This window comes from Embiotoca jacksoni, unplaced genomic scaffold (assembly GCF_022577435.1).
Source record: "Embiotoca jacksoni isolate LCO1_2020_lvr unplaced genomic scaffold, fEmbJac1.0.p SCAF_28, whole genome shotgun sequence".
Taxonomy (NCBI): domain Eukaryota; kingdom Metazoa; phylum Chordata; class Actinopteri; family Embiotocidae; genus Embiotoca; species Embiotoca jacksoni.
The window spans coordinates 5,579,249-5,601,370 of NW_027185379.1; the positions used below are offsets into that span (position 1 = coordinate 5,579,249).

Here is a 22,122-nt window from a genome sequence, read left to right on the forward strand (position 1 = left end):
CTTCCGTCTCGTAGTTTCTGTTGTTGTCATGGCGCCGTTTCAAATTGTTAAGAAGCTTCGACCAGAATTTAAAACGTGAACCATGTGTTATATTTTAATTAACCTCTAGTTATCCAAGCTGTTCGCTCAGTTGATTTAAAACAACCCGTAAAACCAGAACGAGGTGGAGATAAGCGACAAGCGAAATGGTCCAATGGATGAGTTTGGGATTAACTTGATGTTTGCGAACTTCAGTACAGAAGCGAAGTTATCCTGCTAATGCTAACCCTCTCTAACATTACGTACCGGGAATTGTTTACTGTTTTGTCAGATCTCGGCGGTTGTTGTTGTTTTTGTTTTTTTGCTGCAATGACTGCAGAGTTCTTGCAGAATGCTCCCACGATTGTCCGAGGACAGCAAAGTCGAGACAGAGACTGGGTCGCTTCAGGTTCAACCCGAAACAACCGCCGTGGTTTAACAGCTGGGATGTCCCCAAACAAGGTAAACAACAGCCTGCATCTAAAGTGTCTAAAGCCTGTTTGTGTTCGGCTGTGTCTTCAGTCCACATGACTAATGTTCAATTGCACGTTTGTACCCTTAGTTTAGTTGCTCAATTGTCTATAAGTTTAGTTATCTTGATGCATCAGCCCTCCAGCTGATCCCACCAATATAACGATTTTGAGAGGTGTTTATTTAACGTCACATTTCATTTGTTCACCAATCTCGGATGATGGACTATATATATATATATATTGTACGTTTCATTACAGCACAATGCAGTTCAAATGTAGTTTAGAAACATAATGTAGGCAGGATTTATTTCTGTCTGTTTCTTTAGATAAGAGTAAAGTCAGGTAATTGTGTCAAACAAACAAGATCAAATTAAGTTAATGATAGAAATACTTGTTAAGTAAGTGGTGTGAAAAGCCGGACTGAGAATCACAATGGCTTTTTATGTCAGATAAGATGAATTGGTATCTTACACGCCGCAGCTACTGTTCAATGAAGCCATCCCTTTGAGTGCCGGCAACCGCGCCACCCGTGTAGGCCAGCCAGCCCCCATCGTGATAGAGAGACTGCTGCCACTGTTAGAGGTGCATGAGGATGTGGGCAGCACCAGAAGCTCCATTAGTTTCACCGCGCTGTCTGAAGAGAGGCTGCAGGCCGCTGTTCAGCTGGCCAAGCGAGATCTAAGACGAAGGCGCCAGGAGTCACTGAAAAGATCCTCTGCCAGACCTTCTCACGAGGCCTCTCTCTTTGAAACGAGTGATGCGGAGCTGCTTCAGGTAAATTCATTAATGGTACATCATTTCAAATTGATAAACTATTAATAAAGACCATATATCTATAATAATTTACTGGTGCTAGTCAAGGGTTCGTCTTTTCCTCTCTCCGTAGGAGCTAGCAGCCACTCCAAGCAAGACAAAGTCAAAGACCTCCAGTCCAAAACAGGAGGTGACCCGACCTGGAGTCAAAAAGCACACATCCCAGAAATATCCCATTTCTCCCATGCCTCGGGTTGGCCAGTCACCCCCAACCAGGGACCCCGGGCCCGGGCAGGTGGAGGGAGGCAAACGGGCACCTTTAAGCCATGAGATCCACAAGCTGCAAAATGAGCTGAAAGTCTATATTCAGAAGGTGGAGGAGCTAGCTAACAGAGGTAACCCACAAAAACAGCTGCCCCCCGTTATATGATCACACATCACACACAGGATGCTGATAAATAATATATCATGGATAATGTATAACTTCAGGGGGGAAAATGGAGGCGCCATTGGAACCTGAAGATCAAAATAAGTTGGAGATACGGAGACAGAAGCAGGCAGCTCGCTCAGCACGTATCATTTATGTTCTCCAACGACAGGTATTTATATTTCTACCACGTGTAATTGATAAATAAAGTGTCATTGAGTCCATTTGCTCTGCATCTATAAACACTGTTCTATTCATTTGTTTAATAGGTAAAAGAGATACAAGAAGATATAGAAAAACTGCAAAGCCAGAATATGTGGGACAACAAAAAGGTTAGTAAGTTCAGGATTTATCTCTTTTTGACAACATTTATTTAATTGTTGAAAAAGGCATTGAAATCGGCAAATAAAATAACATTTTGGGCCTCCTGTCCCTAAATAAATATATGCTCTACTTGCTAGTCATGTATTCAAACACACCAATGAATCTACGAACACATTTGTTACTTTTATTTTGCTAAAAAAAAAATAGGTTTGTGAAGTCTTTTCTGCTGAGCAAAAACCATTGAAGTACCTGTTTCACTCAGGGAGTTACTGCCTGTTCTTCTTTCAGGCCGGGGCAATAAACAGGCTTACAGCTGCCTACCGAGGGGCATTCAGGGCCTTACAGGTTGTTATCCACCAGCTTTCAGATCTATCTCAAAGCAAGCTACCCCCCCATTACAAAGAACTGGGCCAGCTGATTCGCCAGCTCTCTCTGTGCTCAGCCAGGGTGGAAGCAAATCAAGGCTCAGCTGTGCCTGAGACGGCCCTCAACATCCTGCAGAAACTGGAGGTGAGGATCCATATACATTTGGATGTGTTTTGATTGTGTGGACTCTACTCCTCAGCACACCGGATTTGAAATGTAATGACAGCTCCTGGATGTAGGACGCTTTATACGTTGTGCCATAACTTTAGGACCGAAAACCAGGATTATAATCCTAAACATACTGGAAGATCAAACAACCGAAATTCTTTTTACAGCAAAACAGTGAAATGTTTTACATGCTTTCACTGTCGCCTGACCTTAATCTCACTGTGCACTTATTCTACTTAACGTAGAGACAAAACTCAAAGCAAACATTCATGAAGTGAAACTCACTGTCGAAACTTTAGTTTATTTATGTACAAATTAACTTTTCAAATTTCTTTCTGTCCCCCCATAATTATGAGACTGTGTATAGAGCGGTCTACAGTTGTTACAGCATTAATCTCAAATTTATGTAAGCACTCTCAGGTCAAAGCTGAGTCATTGTACTGAGCCTTTAGGGCAGTTACTTAATGAAAGCTCTTGGTGCAGAATATATGTTATGAGTGTTATTATAAATGTAAACGTTAAAAAAATATTCTTGTGTTTGCTTGGAATAACTATTATTTTATGTTTTTTTGTCTAGATATGACACTTATTATCGGGAGGGATTTTTTTAGGTTTTTCTTTTTTCAAATGAACAATCCAAGACTTTAATATCCCTCCATTCCTCGTAGACTTTGGATTCTGCCCTCAGTAAACAAGAGATGCTCGAAAAGATGCAAGCGCAAGCATGTCGTCCCCGCAGGAAGTCTCCTCATCGCAGCAAGTCCCCTACGAGCGCACCCAAAGGTTGCGGCACCTTAACTACCCGACGACCTTGCAAACCCACAAATCCCAGAAGAGGTGTCCGTGGTAAGCATAGATTTTTTTTTTCTGGGGTATTAGTCAAGTCTAGCATTAAATCAAATAAAGCAAAAAAAAATAATAATAATGATAAATTAGAATAAATTTAAAACCATTGAGCTAAAACAGCACCTGAAGATATACAGAAGCAGTCATTAATGCTGTAAAAATGAAATAAAATTGGGCTTAATCTGGAAATGCAGGTGAGATTAAATAGGTTTTAATTGAGATTTGAGCACCAGTTGAAGAGGGAGGCTATTCCCAAATTTCAGAGCTACCACTGAAAAAGCCCAGTTGGTCTTAAGAGCCAGTATGGATGACAAGCCAAGCCAAGCCTGCTCCATTTAAACACTAAAAAAAGAACCAATGACGTTTCAGACTTCTATACTGAACAGGTAGCTAATGTTAGGCTCCCAGGATGGGTGAATAATAATAATAACTTCATTTATATAGCACCTTTAAAAGCAGAGTTTACAAAGTGCTCTACAGAGAAGCAAAGCATAGTCAAACATAACGTCAATACCGGTAAACATTTAGGAAAACAAGAGGCAAAAAAAAAGACCATACCTTAAAGGTAATGAATACAACAAAACCAAACAAATAACCAAAACGAGCAAATGGAATAGAAAACAAACAAATAAATAAATGAATAAAATAAACAAACAAAAACAGGGGAACAAAAGAACTGCATAAAAGGACATCAAAGGACGACATCACTTAAAAGCAATTCTATAAAAATGGGTTTTAAGAAGTGATTTAAAAGAAGTTAATGATTCTGCAAGCCTTATCTCCTCAGGTAGGTCGTTCCAAAGTCAAGGGGTCCTAATGGCAAAAGCACGGTCACCCTTTGACTTCGACTTTGGAACGACCAGAAGGGCCCCACCGGAGGATCTAAGGCTGCGAGTTGGCTCATATGGGGCTAACATTTCAATAATGTAGCTCGGGGCCAGACCCAGGCGGGCTTTAAAAATGATCAACAAAATCTTAAAATCAATTCTAAAGCCAACCGGGAGCCAGTGGAGAGAGGCCAGAACTGGAGTAATGTGATGTCGTCTGTTAAAACCAGTAAAAAGCCTGGCTGCTACATTCTGGACTAGTTGGAGGCGGGAGATCGATTTTTGGTTTATGCCAGAAAGGAGGGAGTTGCAGTAGTTGAGTCGAGAGAAAATTAGTTCATGAATTACTTTTTCCAGGTCAGAGTGTGACAGTATGGGTTTGATTCTGGAGATGGTTCTTAATTGAAGGAAACAGGACTGGACCTTTTTTTTTTTTTACCTGTGTTTCAAAGCTTAACTGAGAGTCAAACATTACTCCCAAGTTTCTGGCAACAGGTTTTAAATAAGCAGACAGGGGACCAAGTTGACTCTTAATGAAACTGGTGTTATTGTTTGGGGAATTGAACAATATGACTTCTGATTTTGAGTTGTTGAGCTGAAGGAGGTTTTGTGCCATCCAACAGTTAATGTCAGAGAGACAATCTAAGACAGTATCCAGGCTCTTTGGGTCACCAGGGCTCAGCGGAAGGTATATCTGTGTGTCGTCTGCATAGCAATGAAAAGATACATTGTGTTGTTGGAGGATTTGACCGAGTGGAAGCATGTGGATAGAAAATAAAATTGGACCTAAAATTGAACCTTGTGGTACACCACAGGTAATGTGTGTCGTGGAAGATGAGTAATTCGAGTAGGTTCTTTCTAAAAGGTAAGAATAAAACCAGCTCAGTGCAGCGTCCTTAATGCCAACCCAGGTTTTGAGGCGATCGATTAAAAATGGTGTGATCTACGGTGTCAAAAGCTGCACTTAGGTCTAAAAGAATTAAAACTGCACCCTCCCCCCTGCCTGCTGCTAAAAGGAGGTCATTAGTTACCTTGAGGAGGGCAGTTTCTGTGCTATGTAATGCTCTAAAACCAGACTGAAATTTCTCAAAGATGTTGTTATGATTCGTGCTCATACCTTACACAGACCAGTCAGGAACCTTGCTGCAGTATTCTGAACCAACCACAACCTGACATCTTTCAACATATAAAGAATTACAAAAGTCGAGCCTGTAATTAATAAAAGCATGAGTGATCCTCCGAAGATCTTTAAAAGAAAGGAAGGGCTTGACCTTAGAAGCTGGCTGTAACTGTAGATATCATCTGCAGGTATAATTCAAAAGTAGAATCAAAAACACATGGGTGTATTTCATTGCTTTGACAGTCGGGTGCCGTGAAATCGAGACAAGGATGAAATATTATCCAGTGTTACTGCTGATAGGTGAGGGGGATTCAGCACCAGAATCTCTGTTTTATTTTCTTTGAGATTGAGAGTGATTTTGGAGGGGGACAGGTTTTACCATCAACTAAACATTAAAGAAATTAATTACTGAAAGAGTCAGTGTCTAGTTTAAGCGGTAGATATATCTCGGTGTCTTCAGCATAAAAGTAATAAGCAAAATTATGTGCCAGACCCAAGAAGCAGCATGCGGTATGTAGTAAAAACTGAATTGGGCCTAAAATTGACCCTTGAGGTAGGTGAGCACATTTAAAAGCCAATACTTATGTTAAGTAAGGCATTTATGTGTGTAATAAATACTTTTTAGTCCATTTTTAATTGTATTATTCATTGTTCTGATTCAGTATCTCATGAATATAATATAGCAGTACTTTCCTTCAGAATTTCTTACTCAATATTATGCCCCAGCTGTTGCCTGAGGCTCTGAAAACTGCACAGAGATTAAGTGTATGTTTACCTCTTGATGACGGACAAATCATTTCGTCTCCTGTGTGTCTGTAAATCACCGCAGGGCTTTTGTGCAGTTATGTGTGGGCCTCCCACTGTGCTTAAACAGCTACAACTGGGCTGAAAACCTATAAGGAGCCTTGAAGATGTGACAGAAACACGGGTAGTCAAGTGCAGAACTCTGGCCCTCGGCCTCCTGCCGCTTATGTCTTATGAGCAGTTAACTCCCGCTGGCTCCAATTGAGCGGAGACGCATCCTCTGGTCGAGAGGACATAAACACATACAATGAGCTTTATGTGCAATCTAGCTCTCCCTAGAAACCAACTTTGTTGCATTACTGAAGTCCCTATACCACATATCCAACTGGTTATCAGGAATGCAAGCTAATTCTGTAATTGGTGGTGTTGCGCTCCTCCGCCAGGTTTCAAGCTGATTTACTTTATTCAAAAGGGATAAAGAATAAAGTTCAGAGCAGCCCAATTTGGACTTCTTTGTTTTGTTCCACCATGACATCTGACAATCTCGTGCTTATCCTCCTTATTTTAACTGCACTAAAATCAGAACCAGAATGACTATGAACTGTAAATGTTGTGCAGCTAAAAAGTACTGAATAGTTTTACGGTAGTGTACTGCATGTTGCTGTTAGGTTTCCCTATTAAAGTGCTTTGGCCTACGTTTTATGTACAAAGAATCTACAAAGACATTGAGGCAGTGACACACTGACAAGAGAAATTTAGAAAAAATTTGCAATGCGACTGTTTTTTACCATAATTTCTGCAAAATAATTAAATTACCATAATGCAGATTAAAGTAGGTTTTGATTATTCAGAAATTTGTTTAAGATTTAGATTCTTAATTATCTGTCAAATATTTCACATTTTAATGAAATGTAATTTCACGTATCATAAATATAAATTTTTGGGCCCTTCAGAATTTGGGCACCTCTGATGTAGTTTGTTGTTACTGTAGTGAAGATAGAAACAAAATTTTAAAAAAAATATTCACTTTTCATGTGTGTCAGCAGGCCAGAGAGTTGCCTCCCAGAAGCACAAAACGTCCTCTTACCAGCCCGTCAACAGAAGAGATGTGCTGAGGGCCGGCCTGGAGACCCTCGTCCAGCAGAGGGAGCCCAGAGAGCGACAGGGACGAACTCAGACAAACACTACCTGCAGAAAAGCACGGCAGTCTGAAATGAGACAGGCTGACGTAAGGAAGGTGCTGGACATTAGAAAGTTTACTGAATAGAATAGGTTACAACAGACAATGAAGTGCTTCATGTTATATTAGTAGCTGTATGGTTCAGGTTTTGTTAAAAAAAAAAAAATCAGTGAAAAGAGCATCGAAAGGTCACACGGTCAGATTCATGTAAACAAACTTGTCATTTTTGTGGTACATTAATCAGATGCACGATGCAGGGTTCCAGCAGCCTACAGTCTCCTCTCGGCTCCGAGTGAACCAGCTGCCTCAGAAAGAACACTCTGTGCCCTGGATACCTACTTCCCCCCACTCTCCTCCTCCACAGCGGTGAGCCTATTACCTCTCTGTGTAGCTGATGACACATTACAATTATTATTGTTATTTATTTTTTGAATCAGAACTCTCAGCTCAGCAGATGATTTATGTCATTATCTAACAAAGGTGTTGTAATGTCTGAAACTCTGGTCTAATAATAATAACGCTTTGCCTCCAGTGTGAATATATACAGTTTGAATCTGCAAAGTAAATACAAAAAATACAGAGGAAAAAAAAAAAGGCAATCTATGTAACCAGTGTCAGGAGAAAGCTGTCAGAGCTGAGCTTTCCTTTTTCAGCCAGAATGTGGACGTGGGCAGGCTTCATCAGAAATGGTTCGATGGTTGGTGATATTAGCTGCTGGATGAATAACTTGTATTCACTGTAGGGCTTTAGATTTTTCCAAATTGTTATGCCCAGAATGTTATTGGTAAAGTGCAGCACAAAAATCTAACTTGGTAGAAGTATTGCCTATATATATATATATATATATATATATATATTAAGATGCAATATATATATATATATATAAGGTAAATACGGCACAAAAAAAATAAATCTCAGCATTTTTTTTTATGGGATATTAACTGTTTTGTGAAAAAATTTTATGTATAGAAGACCTAACTCTCAAATGCTCTGCAATGTTACAGGTACAGTGTGTAAAAAGGGCTCTTTCTCTGTTGCTCTCCAGGTTTCTTTTTTTTTTTCTGTCTTGTCTTAATAATAATATGTATCTGTGCCTGTGGTTCATCATTCACTCATTTATCATTCATTCATCTCTCTGCAGATCCCCTCAAAGGGGGGGACCAGAGCCTCGATGTCTCTTCTCTCCAGTGAAGCTCTCAGCGAGCCATCCAAAGCAGAAGGTGGCCAGTGGTTCGGGAGCAGAGCCAGGTCTAAGCCTAGAAAAGAGGAAGGAAGCTGAGAATGAAGCATTAAGGTGAAGCTCACCTCCTACAATTCTTTTCAACTCGCTATTAATCTGTCTTATGTATGATATATTTCAGAATGAAGTATCATCTTTTTGCAGATTCGTCAGTTTGTGATTTTGGTTATTTCTACTTCACACTTTGATCGTCCGTCTCGGCTAAAAAGTAAAAAAAATAGATAGCAGAATGAGTTCTTGGGAAAAGGACTGTTAATGAGTTATTTCTCTGTATTCCCTGTATTATTTCTGACTCTCATTTCAGGCCCCACTTGCTGAGAGCCACAGGCAATACTAATTCAAAGTTAATTCTTTCCAATATAAATTAATCCAGCTCTTTGCTAGATTGAAGCCATTTCTCTTTTTGAGTGATTAATAGTTGGCCTGTTCTGGGGCTTATAGGCACCTCATTGATGAAGTGTTCCACATATGTCTCTGTTTAATCAATTCCTAATTACTACAGTTGTGCTTTCCTATTAATCAGTGGCTAGCAGCCTGATTTGTGAGATTGGGATTATGAGTTATTTATGTGAAAAGCTTGTGTTTGCATTTGGCTTCATATGGTGATTACTGGCTTGGTTCAGGAAAGCGTGGTTGGACAAGATGACTACGCAGAGACTGAAAGAGCTGGACCACCTGAGGAAGGAAGAGGTTGAACGCATTCAGAGATTAAGGTACGCTACTAATACAATTACAGCTTCATCAGAACTAATGGATCTGAGGGGATGGAAGTTGAAGGTTATAATAAAGTGTTCATTATTGGATATCGGTACAGCCAAAAAAACCCTGTTTTTTTCCCCTCCATTTTACTAAAATTGCAATCTCTATAGACACTATGACAATAAATACCAAGCTGTGATGGGATGAAATAAAATCATGCCCAAAATTCCTGACTTGAGACAAAATTAATCTAAAACCAATAGAGGTAGAATATTGTCAGAACAGAGGTCCCTGCTAATCACTGTACAATGCACATAATGCATAATAATCATTACTATAATATATGCATGCATGAAGAAACATTTCCCACCGCCAGTAATACCACATAGGTCTTGCTGCAAAGTCACAGCAGTAATCCACACGATAATCCGCCACGCAGCTCAATGCAAGGGCCTCACAATCAAATGAACAGTTACATTGAGGAATTACAATGTGGACATAATTATTTACACACAAAAGAACAGAAAATAATGCAGCTTGTGATTGTGGCACATCTATTTAAAACCAGGGAGAGCAATATGTCCCTATAGATGCCCACACATTTCCTGATTAGTCACTGGAAAGTTTAACTTTAAAAGAGTAGCATAAAAACACAGTGTGCGAACAGGTTGCAGTTAACACGGTCTATAAAGCATTAGTTACTGCACTGAATGCGGCGGTTCGTGCTCCTGTTTTCTAGGCCTGCCATGTTTTACTCACCTGAAGGACTCTTCACAGCTGGAAGTCTGACGTGTCACAGAAGGAAACGTGTGCAATATTAATTAAGAACAGCTGCACGCCCCCAGTTAAGACCTTGATAATTTTCTGCTTAATTTGTTACTGGGTAACTTAAATGGAATTTCATCATCACTGCTAGTCTGGTGTAGCTCTATCTTTCACCCCTGGCTGGTTCATTTGGCACAATTACATTTCACAACAAGCAATAAATTCAAAAACATTTAAGATCAAACATATTATTACAAAGTGCAAGAAGGTCTCTTTGTCAGTGTGGAGTGCCAAGAAAGAGCTATACACTTCTTATTTCTATATACTGTGTACACATTTTGTAATGTTTTTAGGTTTTAAATTTTAGAGCGTTTTTTTAACATTTGATATAGAACAGGGATGTCCAACCAGTAGCTCGCAAAGTTAACAGTAGGTTCGAACAATATGCAGTGCTTCCCACACACAGACTTACTTGGGAGCGCTGCCCAGGTATAGCCAAGGATATTTGGCGATTCATTTCAGCATTTTTTTTTTCTAGCATTCTATTCTTGAACCTGTCCGAGAGAACGATGCTATCAACGGGATCGATTACTAAGTGGACGATCTCCCCTCGCTCTCCTTCACCTGTGTCTGCTCTGCAATGTGCCAGTGCAGCAGAGGTTGAGCTCCACCTCATGAGACACAGAGATCAGAGGACAGAAACACAGCAGAGACTCCCTGAGACACTGAAAAGAAACAGGTGCTCATAAATTAGGTTCATAACATAAATACAACGTTTTTGGCTGGACTGCAACAGTGGGGCGGAGCTATAAAACGAATGTCTGTCACTGAGTGAGTGAGAGATCAAAATACACCTCAGGTTGGTTGAACGCTGAGACTTTTCAAATTAAAAGCCCGCCTGTTTCACATAGGGTCCAGACATATACTAGGTTTTTATTTAGACGTGTTTCGTTCAGAAGAGAAGGGGGTCCCAGTTGAAGGGCAAATACTGGATTTCCCTGTTAAATCTTCTGTTTTAGAACACTTAATTTGACACTTTTCAAACCAGTTTGGCCACATGAGTTGCGAGCACTGCAGTGGGCATGTAGGGAACATCTGTGTAACTGTAGATTCAGAAAATCTTCAATTGAAAACATAAAGAAATGTATACAGGTAGGTAGCAGGTTTTAGCATTTAGTGGTTTTGACAGTAAAAGAAATCGGGATATAAAAAAAACCCCACCTCAATCTAGAAAAACAAGAGCCTGGTTTGTACCACTGTTTTGTGTGAATCCCATTTGCCTCAAAAAGCAAAGTGTTTTGATTAATTATCATCCACAAAATTAGTCCTTCAGGACTTTTCAATAATGTGAATGATGTAATAGGCTCAAAAGGGATAGTTATTAAAAAATTGGATTTACATCAATTTTAACTTTAATCCAGAAAATGAAGTCTTTTTGATTAATTTGACACCCACTTAGAATACAAAGAGAACCTACGTTTGACCCATACAATAATTAATATCATGCTTTCATATTTTCATGCAGTCTCAAAGCAGTTTAGTTTAGAACTTCTGCTGTGACAGCTTGCATTGTGGGTGTTTCTGGGTCAACAGGTCTGATGTCGTCTCACCAACTCAGTGGGCTGAGAGAGCCGAGCAGGAGCACACAGGGAGAATCGAGCCTCCTCTGGATGAAGTGCAGGTAGGAAGACTTATCTGCTGAGATTTTACTTCCTTTATTATCTTTTACATGTTTACTGAGAAAGAGGATGACAGTCAATACTCCTTAATAGATAAATAGATGAAATTTTTTTTTTTTTTAAACACAGTCTGTGTGTTTACCTTCAGATTTACCACAAGGAAGTAAATAGTGATTTATGTTTTGGTGTTTATTCAGCAGATTGGTGAATCCTTGAACAGAATCAACTCCTCACTGAGGAGTCGGCTGCCTGAGCAGGCTGCAGAGAGAGTGAGCTGCACTACAGCAGATCCGGCGTTGCTATTAAACAAAGTTTGAACAAGAACGGAACAATTATGCTGATAATGTGTGTGTTTTTTGTGACTGTTGTCCTCCACAGGCAGCGGAGAGCGCTCGGCAGCTGAGTGAGGCTCTGCTGGAGGATCTGCTGGAGGACACTACGCGGGCAGCGTGGGCAGCCGAGACAGACAGACAGTTGGAGGGCATGGCCCAGTGTAGGCTGCAGGCCCCCTCGCTGGAGGGCATGCTGCTTCGTATGGAGGAGATCCAGGTGAGAGCTGCTCCACAGACAGGCCCGCCAGCAAAAAGGTCACCGGGGACCCTTGAAAGGCCACCAGTGTTCGAGTTATTTATAGTGAGCTGTTACGACAGCTCTGATCCGCTGCTGCTTACTGATGCAAGGCCCAGACTTGAGTATGTTGTTCAGTCTGTTTGACAAGGCTCTTAAATGTGTTTCTCTGTATTTCTGTGCAGAGGGACCAGGAGGACGTGAGGAGACGGTTTGCATCTATCAGCTACTCAGACCCTCTTTACTGGGACAGACCAGGAGCTGCAGGTAAAAACACTAAATTAACTGCTCTCACGGTCGGACAAAATCCTGGTGTCTCCTGTAGGTGGAGACAGTGTTACGACTGATAGTAGTAGGTGAATTCTTGTCATTAAGATTGTATGCTGTCCTCGTTTCTTTGTTTGTTTGTCTGACTGTCCCGTGTTCATCCCCATCTGTCACAACACACACAACCGTCCCCCCAGGATCTCAGTGCCATGCTCCGGGCTCCAGGCCAAACTCTCCTCAGCCAATTAGGCTCACAAGACCAGTGCTGAAACCGACCTCTGCTGCTGACATTGTCCTGGAGAAGCCCGTCGAGACTGGGTGGGTTACTATGTCCTTTCTCCTCTCTCTGCACCCGAATCATTTCCGTGTCTCGTCTTTTGCTTTTTTTTCCATCTCGTTTTATTGGTCTTGAAGCAGCGGTTTTGAAATTTGTATGTAATATTTACTGGAGCAAGGTTTGAACTATTCAACTTTCTTCACAATATTTAAAGCTGAAATGAAAGGTCCTCATTTCCATTATCAGTCATCATGATTCCAGCGCAATTCTGCTGATTGCTTGAAATTCGATATAATTGTGATTGCAGATTTTGATTACTTGGAAAGTCTGGGGTCACTTTTAATGCACTTTTTTATGAGAAAAGTAATGAATGAAACTGCAGATAAAGACTTCCTGTTGCAGCTCTATAAGAGCAACAGCCAAATCCTCCGTCGGAAGTCATTCTCTGGTGGTGTAATTGGGCCTCTAGACTCTATGAAAAGGAAGTGGTTTAATGTTTTTCCAGCGATCCATAGTTAGTGTTTTTCCACATGATGTGTCATTGCCATAATAATTGCTCTTCCACTCGGAGGCCTTACTCATCCCGCAAAACCCACTTGGTGGCTACCGTACCCAGGGCAGAGTCTATTCCTGACGCAGGCAGCAGACTCCACAGAGACCCTCCGCTGCCCAGGGCATTAGCTGCAGCTGCTCTCCTGCTTTAATTTAATGAGGGACTTGGAAAGAGGAGAAAAAGAGTGTAGAAGGACTAGACATTGTTGACACAGACGAGCCAACAAATTCAAATTGTGACGATTAGCACATTATATCTTTTTTTTTTTTTTTTTTCATGAGTCATTCGCTTTCAGAGGTATCCTGCACAGCTGCTTCTAAAAACAGAGAAAGTCACCTGACAACTGACAGCTCATTTGTTCTGAAACTCCCTGACTCCCTGTGTCATTAAACATACCTGCCTCATCTTCAGTCCCAATTAATGAGCCTTTAAAAAAGTAATGACAGCCTGCTGGATCTTTGAACACATTGAACCACAGTGGATGTAATTGGGATTTTGGATCACATGGATCAATAGGAAAATGATTATTTAAAATTTAATTTTTAAATAAAACATACATTAATTAACAAGTTGACCAAAGTTAAAGTCAAATATGAAACACACAAGGGGATTGTGTGTCGAACCCTAATCATGCCTCGAGTATTTATCACAAGATAAAGAGTAATGTATGTGTAAAAGGAGAGAAAGGGGAATTAATATATATTCTTATACTGTATATGGTTTTGTAACATTACAAAATAAGGTATGTAAAACTGAAAAGATGTCACTGGCCAATTGTGTTTCGGTACTCGTCCGCCTTTTAATAAGACATGGTTTATCTGTATGTGCTTGTTGATGTTTTTAATGGGATGATCTGAATTTTCCTAGCCATAGTTCGAGGACAGACTGTTGGTTTGTGTTGTTGGACTCAGTAATGAATGACGGAGCGGAGGAACTCATCAGCATGGAGAGCACTTAGCTTTGCTGTCTGCTGACTCACACGTGTCATGACGTCTCTCTTCCAGTAGAGGCTCCTCAACATCCCCAGCACCGTAATGAGACTGTAGGACCATTTGCTAAAATGGTCCTATGAACCTGACAGTTCAACTTGGTTCGCACTGATGACAGTTGTGCTGATCAAACTTGCCCGCGTAATATTTAGTGGCTCCAAGGTTACTTTCCATGCAGTAATGTGACATATTTGCATATGAAAAAGGATTACCATTGATCCACATTAGTCACCTCATTCAGCAGTCACCTAACTCGACTCCTTGGATAATATAGTACTTTTTCAAACCAGAGTTATTCCATGTTGGCACACTCATATATTTATGTGAAATCTAAGAGACATTATGTTAATAAAGTTTGCACTTGTCTTGATCCGTGCATCCTACTGCAATTTAGCATAAAATCCCTAAAAAACCAGGGAGTCATTTGGTGCAAGATAGAAGGAGAAATTGTGTTTATTGGACACATTGTTTTATAGAGCCACCCTCCTGGGCCAATAAGTTGCTTCGTAAATTGAACTGAGCTGAGATCAGTTGGCCTCCTGTGTTTTGCTTGCAGAATCCTGCAGCTAATTTCACCGGCACTACCCAAACAAAACGTACACAGTGTGCCAAAAGCTGCATTAACGGTGACCACCAGCCGAACCGTAAGTTGAGCTCTTGTTGGTTTGTGATGTCGACATGTATCCTTCAGGTGGGACATGTCAGAACGTGTCGCTCTTCAACACGAAGAGATTTTCACCGTAGTCATAAATGGAACTGTGAAATTACATGTGACGGCTTTCTGAGCTGCCTGAGGAAGTCAGTGGCATCAGCGAACTGCTAAACTACCCAGCTCCAATACTGAAAAGCAAATGTTGCAAGAATATAAATATAAATGTAATGATAACCCCTCACTTTGACGGCAGAGAGCGACCAGTCCGCCTACTGACATCATAAGGGAGCATCATTGTCAACACTAAAGAAAATATTGTTTAGATAAACCTGTTCAAGGTTTTCACAGCTGCAGTTAGTCTATATATCTGCCATATTTATAGATCTGTTATATCTGTCGTATATCTGTTCCCATAATTAATACTTTTGTGCTTTATACAGCGTAAAGTAGAGTCGGCTTTGGAAAAGATGAAACTTGGATAAGACAGATTGGAAAACAATTTACACAGTTCTGCTTTTGTTGCTTAAAAAGGAACGGGTTAAAAAAAGAGCTCTTGCATCAATTCCTACAGTGAAAAAGGTTTTTTGTGTTGGTGTGAGATTGCGTTAATCCCCTGTCAATGTTGACTCTTGTGTCTAGTGTTGCAGTTTGATTTGGGGGTTTTGGAACAGCAAAAATATGCAAAAAGCTGATTATGTGTGTTGTCTCAGCCAAACATAGTCCTTTATAACCCACATTTTTCAGCCCAGAGAGACCCAGCAGGCTCTTTCATATGCGGGGGGAAAAAAAGATAACATGCAATTTTTCTGTCCCCCCATACACATTTAAAAACCACCATAGGGGGAAAAAAAACAGTGACAGTGACAAAGATGCAGACGTTCCCCAGTGTGCGTATCACTCGGGGCATTTTGATTGTATTGACTGATGACTAAGAGGGGAAACTGTCAAGATTGTTGTTGCTTAGGACTTTGCTGATTCTTCTGATTTAGCCGCTGAGAGGCACAGAGCCGAGGTAGCAGACGATTGATGGGGAAATACAATTTTCTAAAGAATTACAGTGATTTGGAAAACATTTAGAAATAACATGGATTCATTTTTATTGTTCGCCGGCACTCAGAGCTTCCCTTTGGTCAAGACGTCCAACAGAAGAGCCTAACTCAATAGAGAGCTGTTTTCACTATGCCACTATTCATCCATTGACTATCCCCAGACCTAACACTGTCTTTTGTCCTATTGAATGATATATCAGCAGATTCGGTTCCCTACCTCGGCTGTCTTTGTGCTTTCGCCTGTGTGAGTGCTGTCAAACAACCACTGAGACAATGAAGTGAGAGATGTCATCTTTTAGCAGCAGATAAGATTTATGTATCCATGGTGAGGAATCCAGACGCAGACCCTGATTGGCCGCACGCACGCACACACACACACACACGTACACACACACACCCTTCTTAGCTAATGTTGACTGACATTAGCATACGACTGACCCACTGCGACTGTGTCAGCAGATCAAACAAATCAATATAAAGATGAAAGGCCAGCTCGGCAACATTGTAAACCTTTCATGTAGTAATTTATTATTTTTTTATCTGCCTCTCCTCCTCACTCCCCGGCCTCTTTGTTGTCCTCTCAGGCCAAGTATTTCACTTTTTGGCTTCCACTCTCTGCTTCCAGATGACTGCCAATTCAGCATCATACAAGATACAGCTTTTTTTGAAATAGGAAAGATTTCTAAGTAGTGCATCAAACGAGAAAACAAGAACACTGCAACAACCTTTACATTTTCTTCCACACTATTTATCCTCCTCCTGTTTTTAAACCACACTGATCTTTCCCAGCCTCGCTTCGCTCCTCCATTGCTTCATTTTTCATCCTGATTATAGTCTGAAAACTTTTCCATAAAGGTTCGATCGACCAATCTGCTGCCAGTGAGATTGGTTAAGTGCGACGACATTGAAGTCAAGCGTTTTGGGGTCTCTGTTGTTTAGAGCTCAGTGCAGAACAATATGTCATTAATGGCCAATGCCGATTGGTTAAATGCTGAGAAACAAAAAGACAAACTTCTCGATAACAGCTAATGCCACATGTCTGTTTTGTTTATTTACATCCTGTGCAGGTCACGTTGTCGTTGAGTGAGTGTGATGGCTGGAGGATGTTTTGTAGCGCGCCGACCATGTTATTAGTTCTCCCTCACTGCCCACACAGAAATGTACACAGTTCCCTGAATGAATAGACTGACTGAAATATTTATTGTAGATGCCTCAAAAAGTAGTCTTAAAGCCCTCAGGGAATTTGATCGGACCACTTACACTCTGTCGTAACATTTTGTTTCATTTCTCCATTCATACCACCTCTTCACCGATCAGAATGAAAGATTAATCGTGCCCTTACAGAAGGTGGTCAGAGGTGGTTTGTTCAAAGAAAATGCTGGTCTCCATTGCCATTGTGACTTCATAAATAGTCCTCAGATGCACTGAAAGTAAATGGACCCATTTGGGACTGAAAGCAGATTCGTCTGTGCTGGCACTTTGATATTTATGGCCCGCCCACGGTTTGCATCCCTCATAGTCAAAACTGAAACAAGTTTAGCTGAGGCTCAGGGAGCACAATGGAGAGGCACTTTGTGAGCTGCTGCAACCCTATTTATAGCACAGCGGAGTGCCGCTGCAAGATCCAGGCAGGGAGGATTATATAGCCAGACCCAGTCGATGCCCAGCTGAGCCCCGACTCATTGGAAGCAAGGGGCAGCCGAGAGAGCCGGCCTGCAATCTGACACCCCCTCCTAAATTCATCATACTACAATAATTATTGGTCTGTCACAGTCCCGCACGCCAACATCAACACCTGAGAACCAGCCCTCAGATGCCACGTACCCAGCTCATACAGTTTGACTAATAATGAAAAGGTGTTCCCGTCGGCCTCACCCTGTGAGCATCCTCTTGTGTTCCCACAGAAACAGCTTCCTGAGTGAGAACAGCCTGACAGAGGATGCCTCTCGAGGCGAGCAGCAGCAGCAGCCCAGAGGCATCAGCGTGTTCCCGTGCCCCGCGGAGAGAGGCGCGGGAGCTGTACTATCGGTGCCAGGCAGCACGCTGGCAAACATCCGGCGCTACCGGGAAGACTACGACGCCTACCTGCGTGTGGTGGCCCATGAGGCCGTCGGCAGCTTCAACTCCTGGGCCGTAGCAGACAGGTAAAACAACTCGCAGCAATGGATAGGTAACAATAAAAGAACCAAAGCTTGAACATCGAGCTCTCCGGGTGCACAGTGCAGACACATCACTGTGACTCTCGTGCTGCAACTGCATCAGCCACTCCACCCTCCTCTTTATGTAGTGTTTCATGTTTTGTCACACTGAAGCAGGTTTGTCCTTCCTGCTCTTCGCTTTGTCCTTGGACATGTTTGATTGAAACGGCGTGCAGCCGGAAGTGCTGCTCGCCCTGAGAGGACCACGCAGAGTTTACGGTTCGCACGGTGGATCTGCAGCGTTCACCGCTGTTCTTCTTTCCCTCGCACACATTTGCACATTTAACAGAATGTTTAAGTTGGTGCAATGCAGACTCCCTCACCTCTCTGTGACCGCACCGACTCCGTGTGTTTGATACGTCCATCTTAAAACTTCTAAAAGATTATTTTTCTTCAGAGTTACTTTCCTGAATTTGGAAGGGCAAAAAAAAAGGTTATGTGATGAGAAGCCAGCCAATTATGACTGTGTTTTTGGAGACAGAGAACATGTTCTTAAAGGCCTGCACGCCCCCCTCTGCTGTTCTGACACTTGATCAGAAACCTTTCTGTGTGATGAGATGGTAATGAGAAGCCTGGTGCTGCTATGGAGACCTACCACCTGGAGGATACCACTCATTCACTCTGTCTGCTAACAGACTGATTTCAACAACAACTAAACGGAAAACATTCTTGAAGTATTTTAAGCTGGGTTTTTTTCATGCCTTAAAATTAGTCTTATGTTGTGCAATTCTGACTGTAAAATATACAGTATAACATGAAGAGTCACTCAGAGGAGCTAGCATGGCTTTTAGCATATTAATCATCTTTCCTAATAGCCGTTCCCAATAATAATAGTAATAATGGTCGATCTTTCACTGTGTTTCTGTCTGTACTGAGTGTTCAGAACGAAATATTCTTGTTTTGACCTGAGAAATGTTCACGTTGTCCAGCAACATATAATTATACTTTGATAGTTTTGTTACGCTGACGGCCAAATGATTTCAAGTGTTCGGGGGCTTTATAAGAGTGTTTCCTATTTTCAGTCATCGTCAGTGTCCCCGTCTCAGCCTCTCGTGTGAGTGAGTGTGTGCGCGTGTGTGACATCAAACAGTGAAATTGTACTTGTTGCTGCACTCACTCACCAGTTTTTAGAGTTATTTTTCTTTCATTTTATTCCTTTCAAGGCAAGACAGAAAACGGTAAATGTCGGGCCATTTTCTAAATTTCTAGTCTCAAATCAGCTGACGAGAGCAATCAAACCAGCATTACCCCTCGAAAGGAGCTTTAGTAGCAGAGATGACGCAAAACATTGTTGCGTGCGTTTGAAAAACCTTTTGTGCGCTCGGAGAGCACGACCTGCAGAGAGTTTTCTGTCAGTCTACAGGCACCAGAAGGGCTCTTGAGGCCTAAATACACACTCTGTATTGTTCGTTTGTGCACAGTAATAAGCAGCAGAAATGTCTGTCCTGCTCGCTGCTTGCTCCCCCTTCAAAACATTGCCAAAGTAAAATATAGTGAACTGTACTGAAGTAAACCTCCTCCTCCTCCTCCTCTTCCTCACCACCACAAGCCTCCCTTCTCTTTGTTCTTGTGATCAGCCAGTCCTTTAAACTCATTTGACAATTCAAACAATACGAGAGTTTCTGTGCTCCAAATTGTTTACTTGTTTACTTGCAGTTTCTTTTCGGAGTGCACAAGTGCATTCACACTGTTGAGTATGGCATGACTGATGAGACTGACAGCCCAAATCTGTGTTTTGGTAAATCCGGATTGTATCTAGATTGATTTATGAAAGTCTGCACAATAAAAACAACATATGAAAACATAGGTAAGCGGACGAACATGTAAGCAGGCTAACAGAAGAACGGGAATTGAAACACTGCACTACAATTTTTGTATCAAGTTGGATCTTCAAAATATTGTTTACATCACAGATTTGTGTTTTGTTGCGTATTCCTACCAAATGAGTGCGTTCGCTGTGACGTTACTAAGCGACACTCACGTAAAGTTGCAGGACTGTTGTCCTTTCACTGAATGATAATCCTGGAAACATGTTCACGTTGCTTGGTTAATTTTGTACATCGACCCGGTGCTTGTTGTTACAATCGTTGTGCTGTTTTCTTGTTGACGTGCTTCACTTACAGGTGTGTGAATTGACCTGGATACGAAGCAATCGTAGCCTGAAGTAAAACTACTTGGGTGTATTTTAAGAATCACGCTGGGTATATTTTTTCTAGTTTCATAAAATAGCAATAGTGGTCACATGAATGTCATTGTGATTTTTTTTTTTTTTTTTTTTTACATTTTATTTACTGTGATGCAAAACCTATTTCATATTAGAGTGGGACTTTTCTGTCTGATACAAGGGTGTAAATGTCCTGCTTTGTACCTGCGTTTCCTGATGTCCCTGCTCCTTGTCATCTCGCAGCTTGGCGGAGGAGTTGCTGTCGGAGGCTCTGGCCGACGTGGCAGCAGAGTTTCAGGATGTCGTGGAGGAATACGCCGAGGCCGTCTTCACCTCAGAGTTCCTGCGGCCGATCCAGTCGCCTCCTGCTTCAGCTGCAGCTTTGCTCAGCCAATAGGACGCAGCAGTCACCTAAAAACTTTGTATATTGTGTGTTTATCTTTGTAAAAAAAACTTGCAGACCAGGTTCCTTTTTGACCAAGGACTCGATTATTTATTATTTTGCCGTTGCTTTGTAAGCGTCACAAGGGGATGTTTCATTTTGGAATAAGCTTCTTTTAATGTTTCTATTTATTACAATATAAAGAAAAGTTAAAAGAGCACAAGTTTGACGAGACAACATTTAACTTTTATTTTTAATGAAGCTGTGAGATTGTTGAATTGCACAGGGAGCATCAGTCATGCAGCTCCTTCTGGTCTATCTTTATCTGTGATGGAATTCCTCAGGGAAAGTTAGTTTAGTGTAGATAAGCTTGGAGAGACCATTATGACATTTACTGAGGATTATAAGATTACTGCCCTCCCCTTGCACTTGGTTTAAATCTCCCTGATGATTACTCACACTTCCTATTTTCACGTTGGAACATGGAAATAGATTAATTGCATACTGTCTCCACCAAAATGTGTGAAGCCAAGGGCATCATGCCGGTCAAATATTGTAACTTGATTTCCTCTTTCTTTAATGTCTAAATAAAAATTTTCACTGCGGCAAAACACTTTTTTCACACTGTTTATTGTGTTTATCTTTGTAAAAAAAAACAACTTGCAGACCAGGTTAGAGATATGTGTGAATGTAAAGTCTTTTATTTATTTTTTTTATTTTAAATTAGTTTCGCACCATTTTATAATGATCTGCTCAGTGCTAGTCTTATTTTCTGTTTATTTTATCCCCTGAAAACCAACGCAAATATGGCCTCTAGTTTATATACTGACCAACTGGAACATGCATAATCATGAAGTATCAGTTCTCAATGCAAAATAAACACGACGTCGTTGGCAGACTGAGAAAGTGTCAGAGTCCCTTGAGATCGACATGAAAGCCGTGCAGACAGAGCGGAGGGGACATATGCAGATGCTGTGCTGGCCTGTGGGGACCGTCCTTTGACAGGAGACATACAGTGACTGAATGAATTAGCTCACTCTGAATCAGCTGCCCCCTATTTTCTCTCAGGCTGGGGTCTGCGTGGGCGTTGGAATACATGCAGGCTTCAACGGGCTCCAGCACACTGCGAAATGTCTCCCTTTTTCGATGTGACAAATAGAAGTCGATGGTGGAAGAGTTGCTGTCTTTACTTTGTTATAAGGAATTGAGGCTGCTTTGATGCGAATTGGAAACTTTTTTTTTGTTGAATCAATTTATGTTTCACTGTTATGGTTCTGAAATGTTTCTCCCTGCAGACATTTGAAAGACAAAGCAGAATATATTTTCATTGCCGGCAGAACACACTTAGCGTCTATCTGAGACTGTTGACAGTAAACTAGGAAACGGTGAAATTTA

General features: G+C 41.3%; 1 protein-coding gene across 5 annotated transcripts; it reads left to right on the forward strand.

Annotated features, from left to right (window-relative positions):
* Positions 1-23: 23 nt before the first annotated feature.
* kiaa0753 (KIAA0753 ortholog) lies at positions 24-21,338 on the forward strand. 5 transcript variants are annotated; one of them, XM_069161430.1, is made up of 18 exons: positions 24-480; positions 972-1,265; positions 1,378-1,639; positions 1,734-1,843; positions 1,941-2,003; positions 2,284-2,505; positions 3,198-3,375; positions 7,110-7,303; positions 7,491-7,612; positions 8,388-8,540; positions 9,110-9,199; positions 11,544-11,631; positions 11,827-11,898; positions 12,008-12,178; positions 12,382-12,463; positions 12,661-12,781; positions 17,888-18,127; positions 20,589-21,338. In XM_069161430.1, exons 1-18 carry the CDS (start codon positions 259-261, stop codon positions 20,740-20,742), a joined length of 2,838 nt encoding a protein of 945 aa, XP_069017531.1. In that variant the 5' UTR covers positions 24-258; the 3' UTR covers positions 20,743-21,338. The 5 variants fall into 5 exon arrangements, with proteins under 5 accessions (XP_069017531.1, XP_069017533.1, XP_069017534.1 ...); XM_069161432.1 differs by having other exon boundaries at positions 11,830-11,898; XM_069161433.1 differs by having other exon boundaries at positions 7,110-7,294.
* The last annotated feature ends 784 nt before the right edge of the window (positions 21,339-22,122 follow it).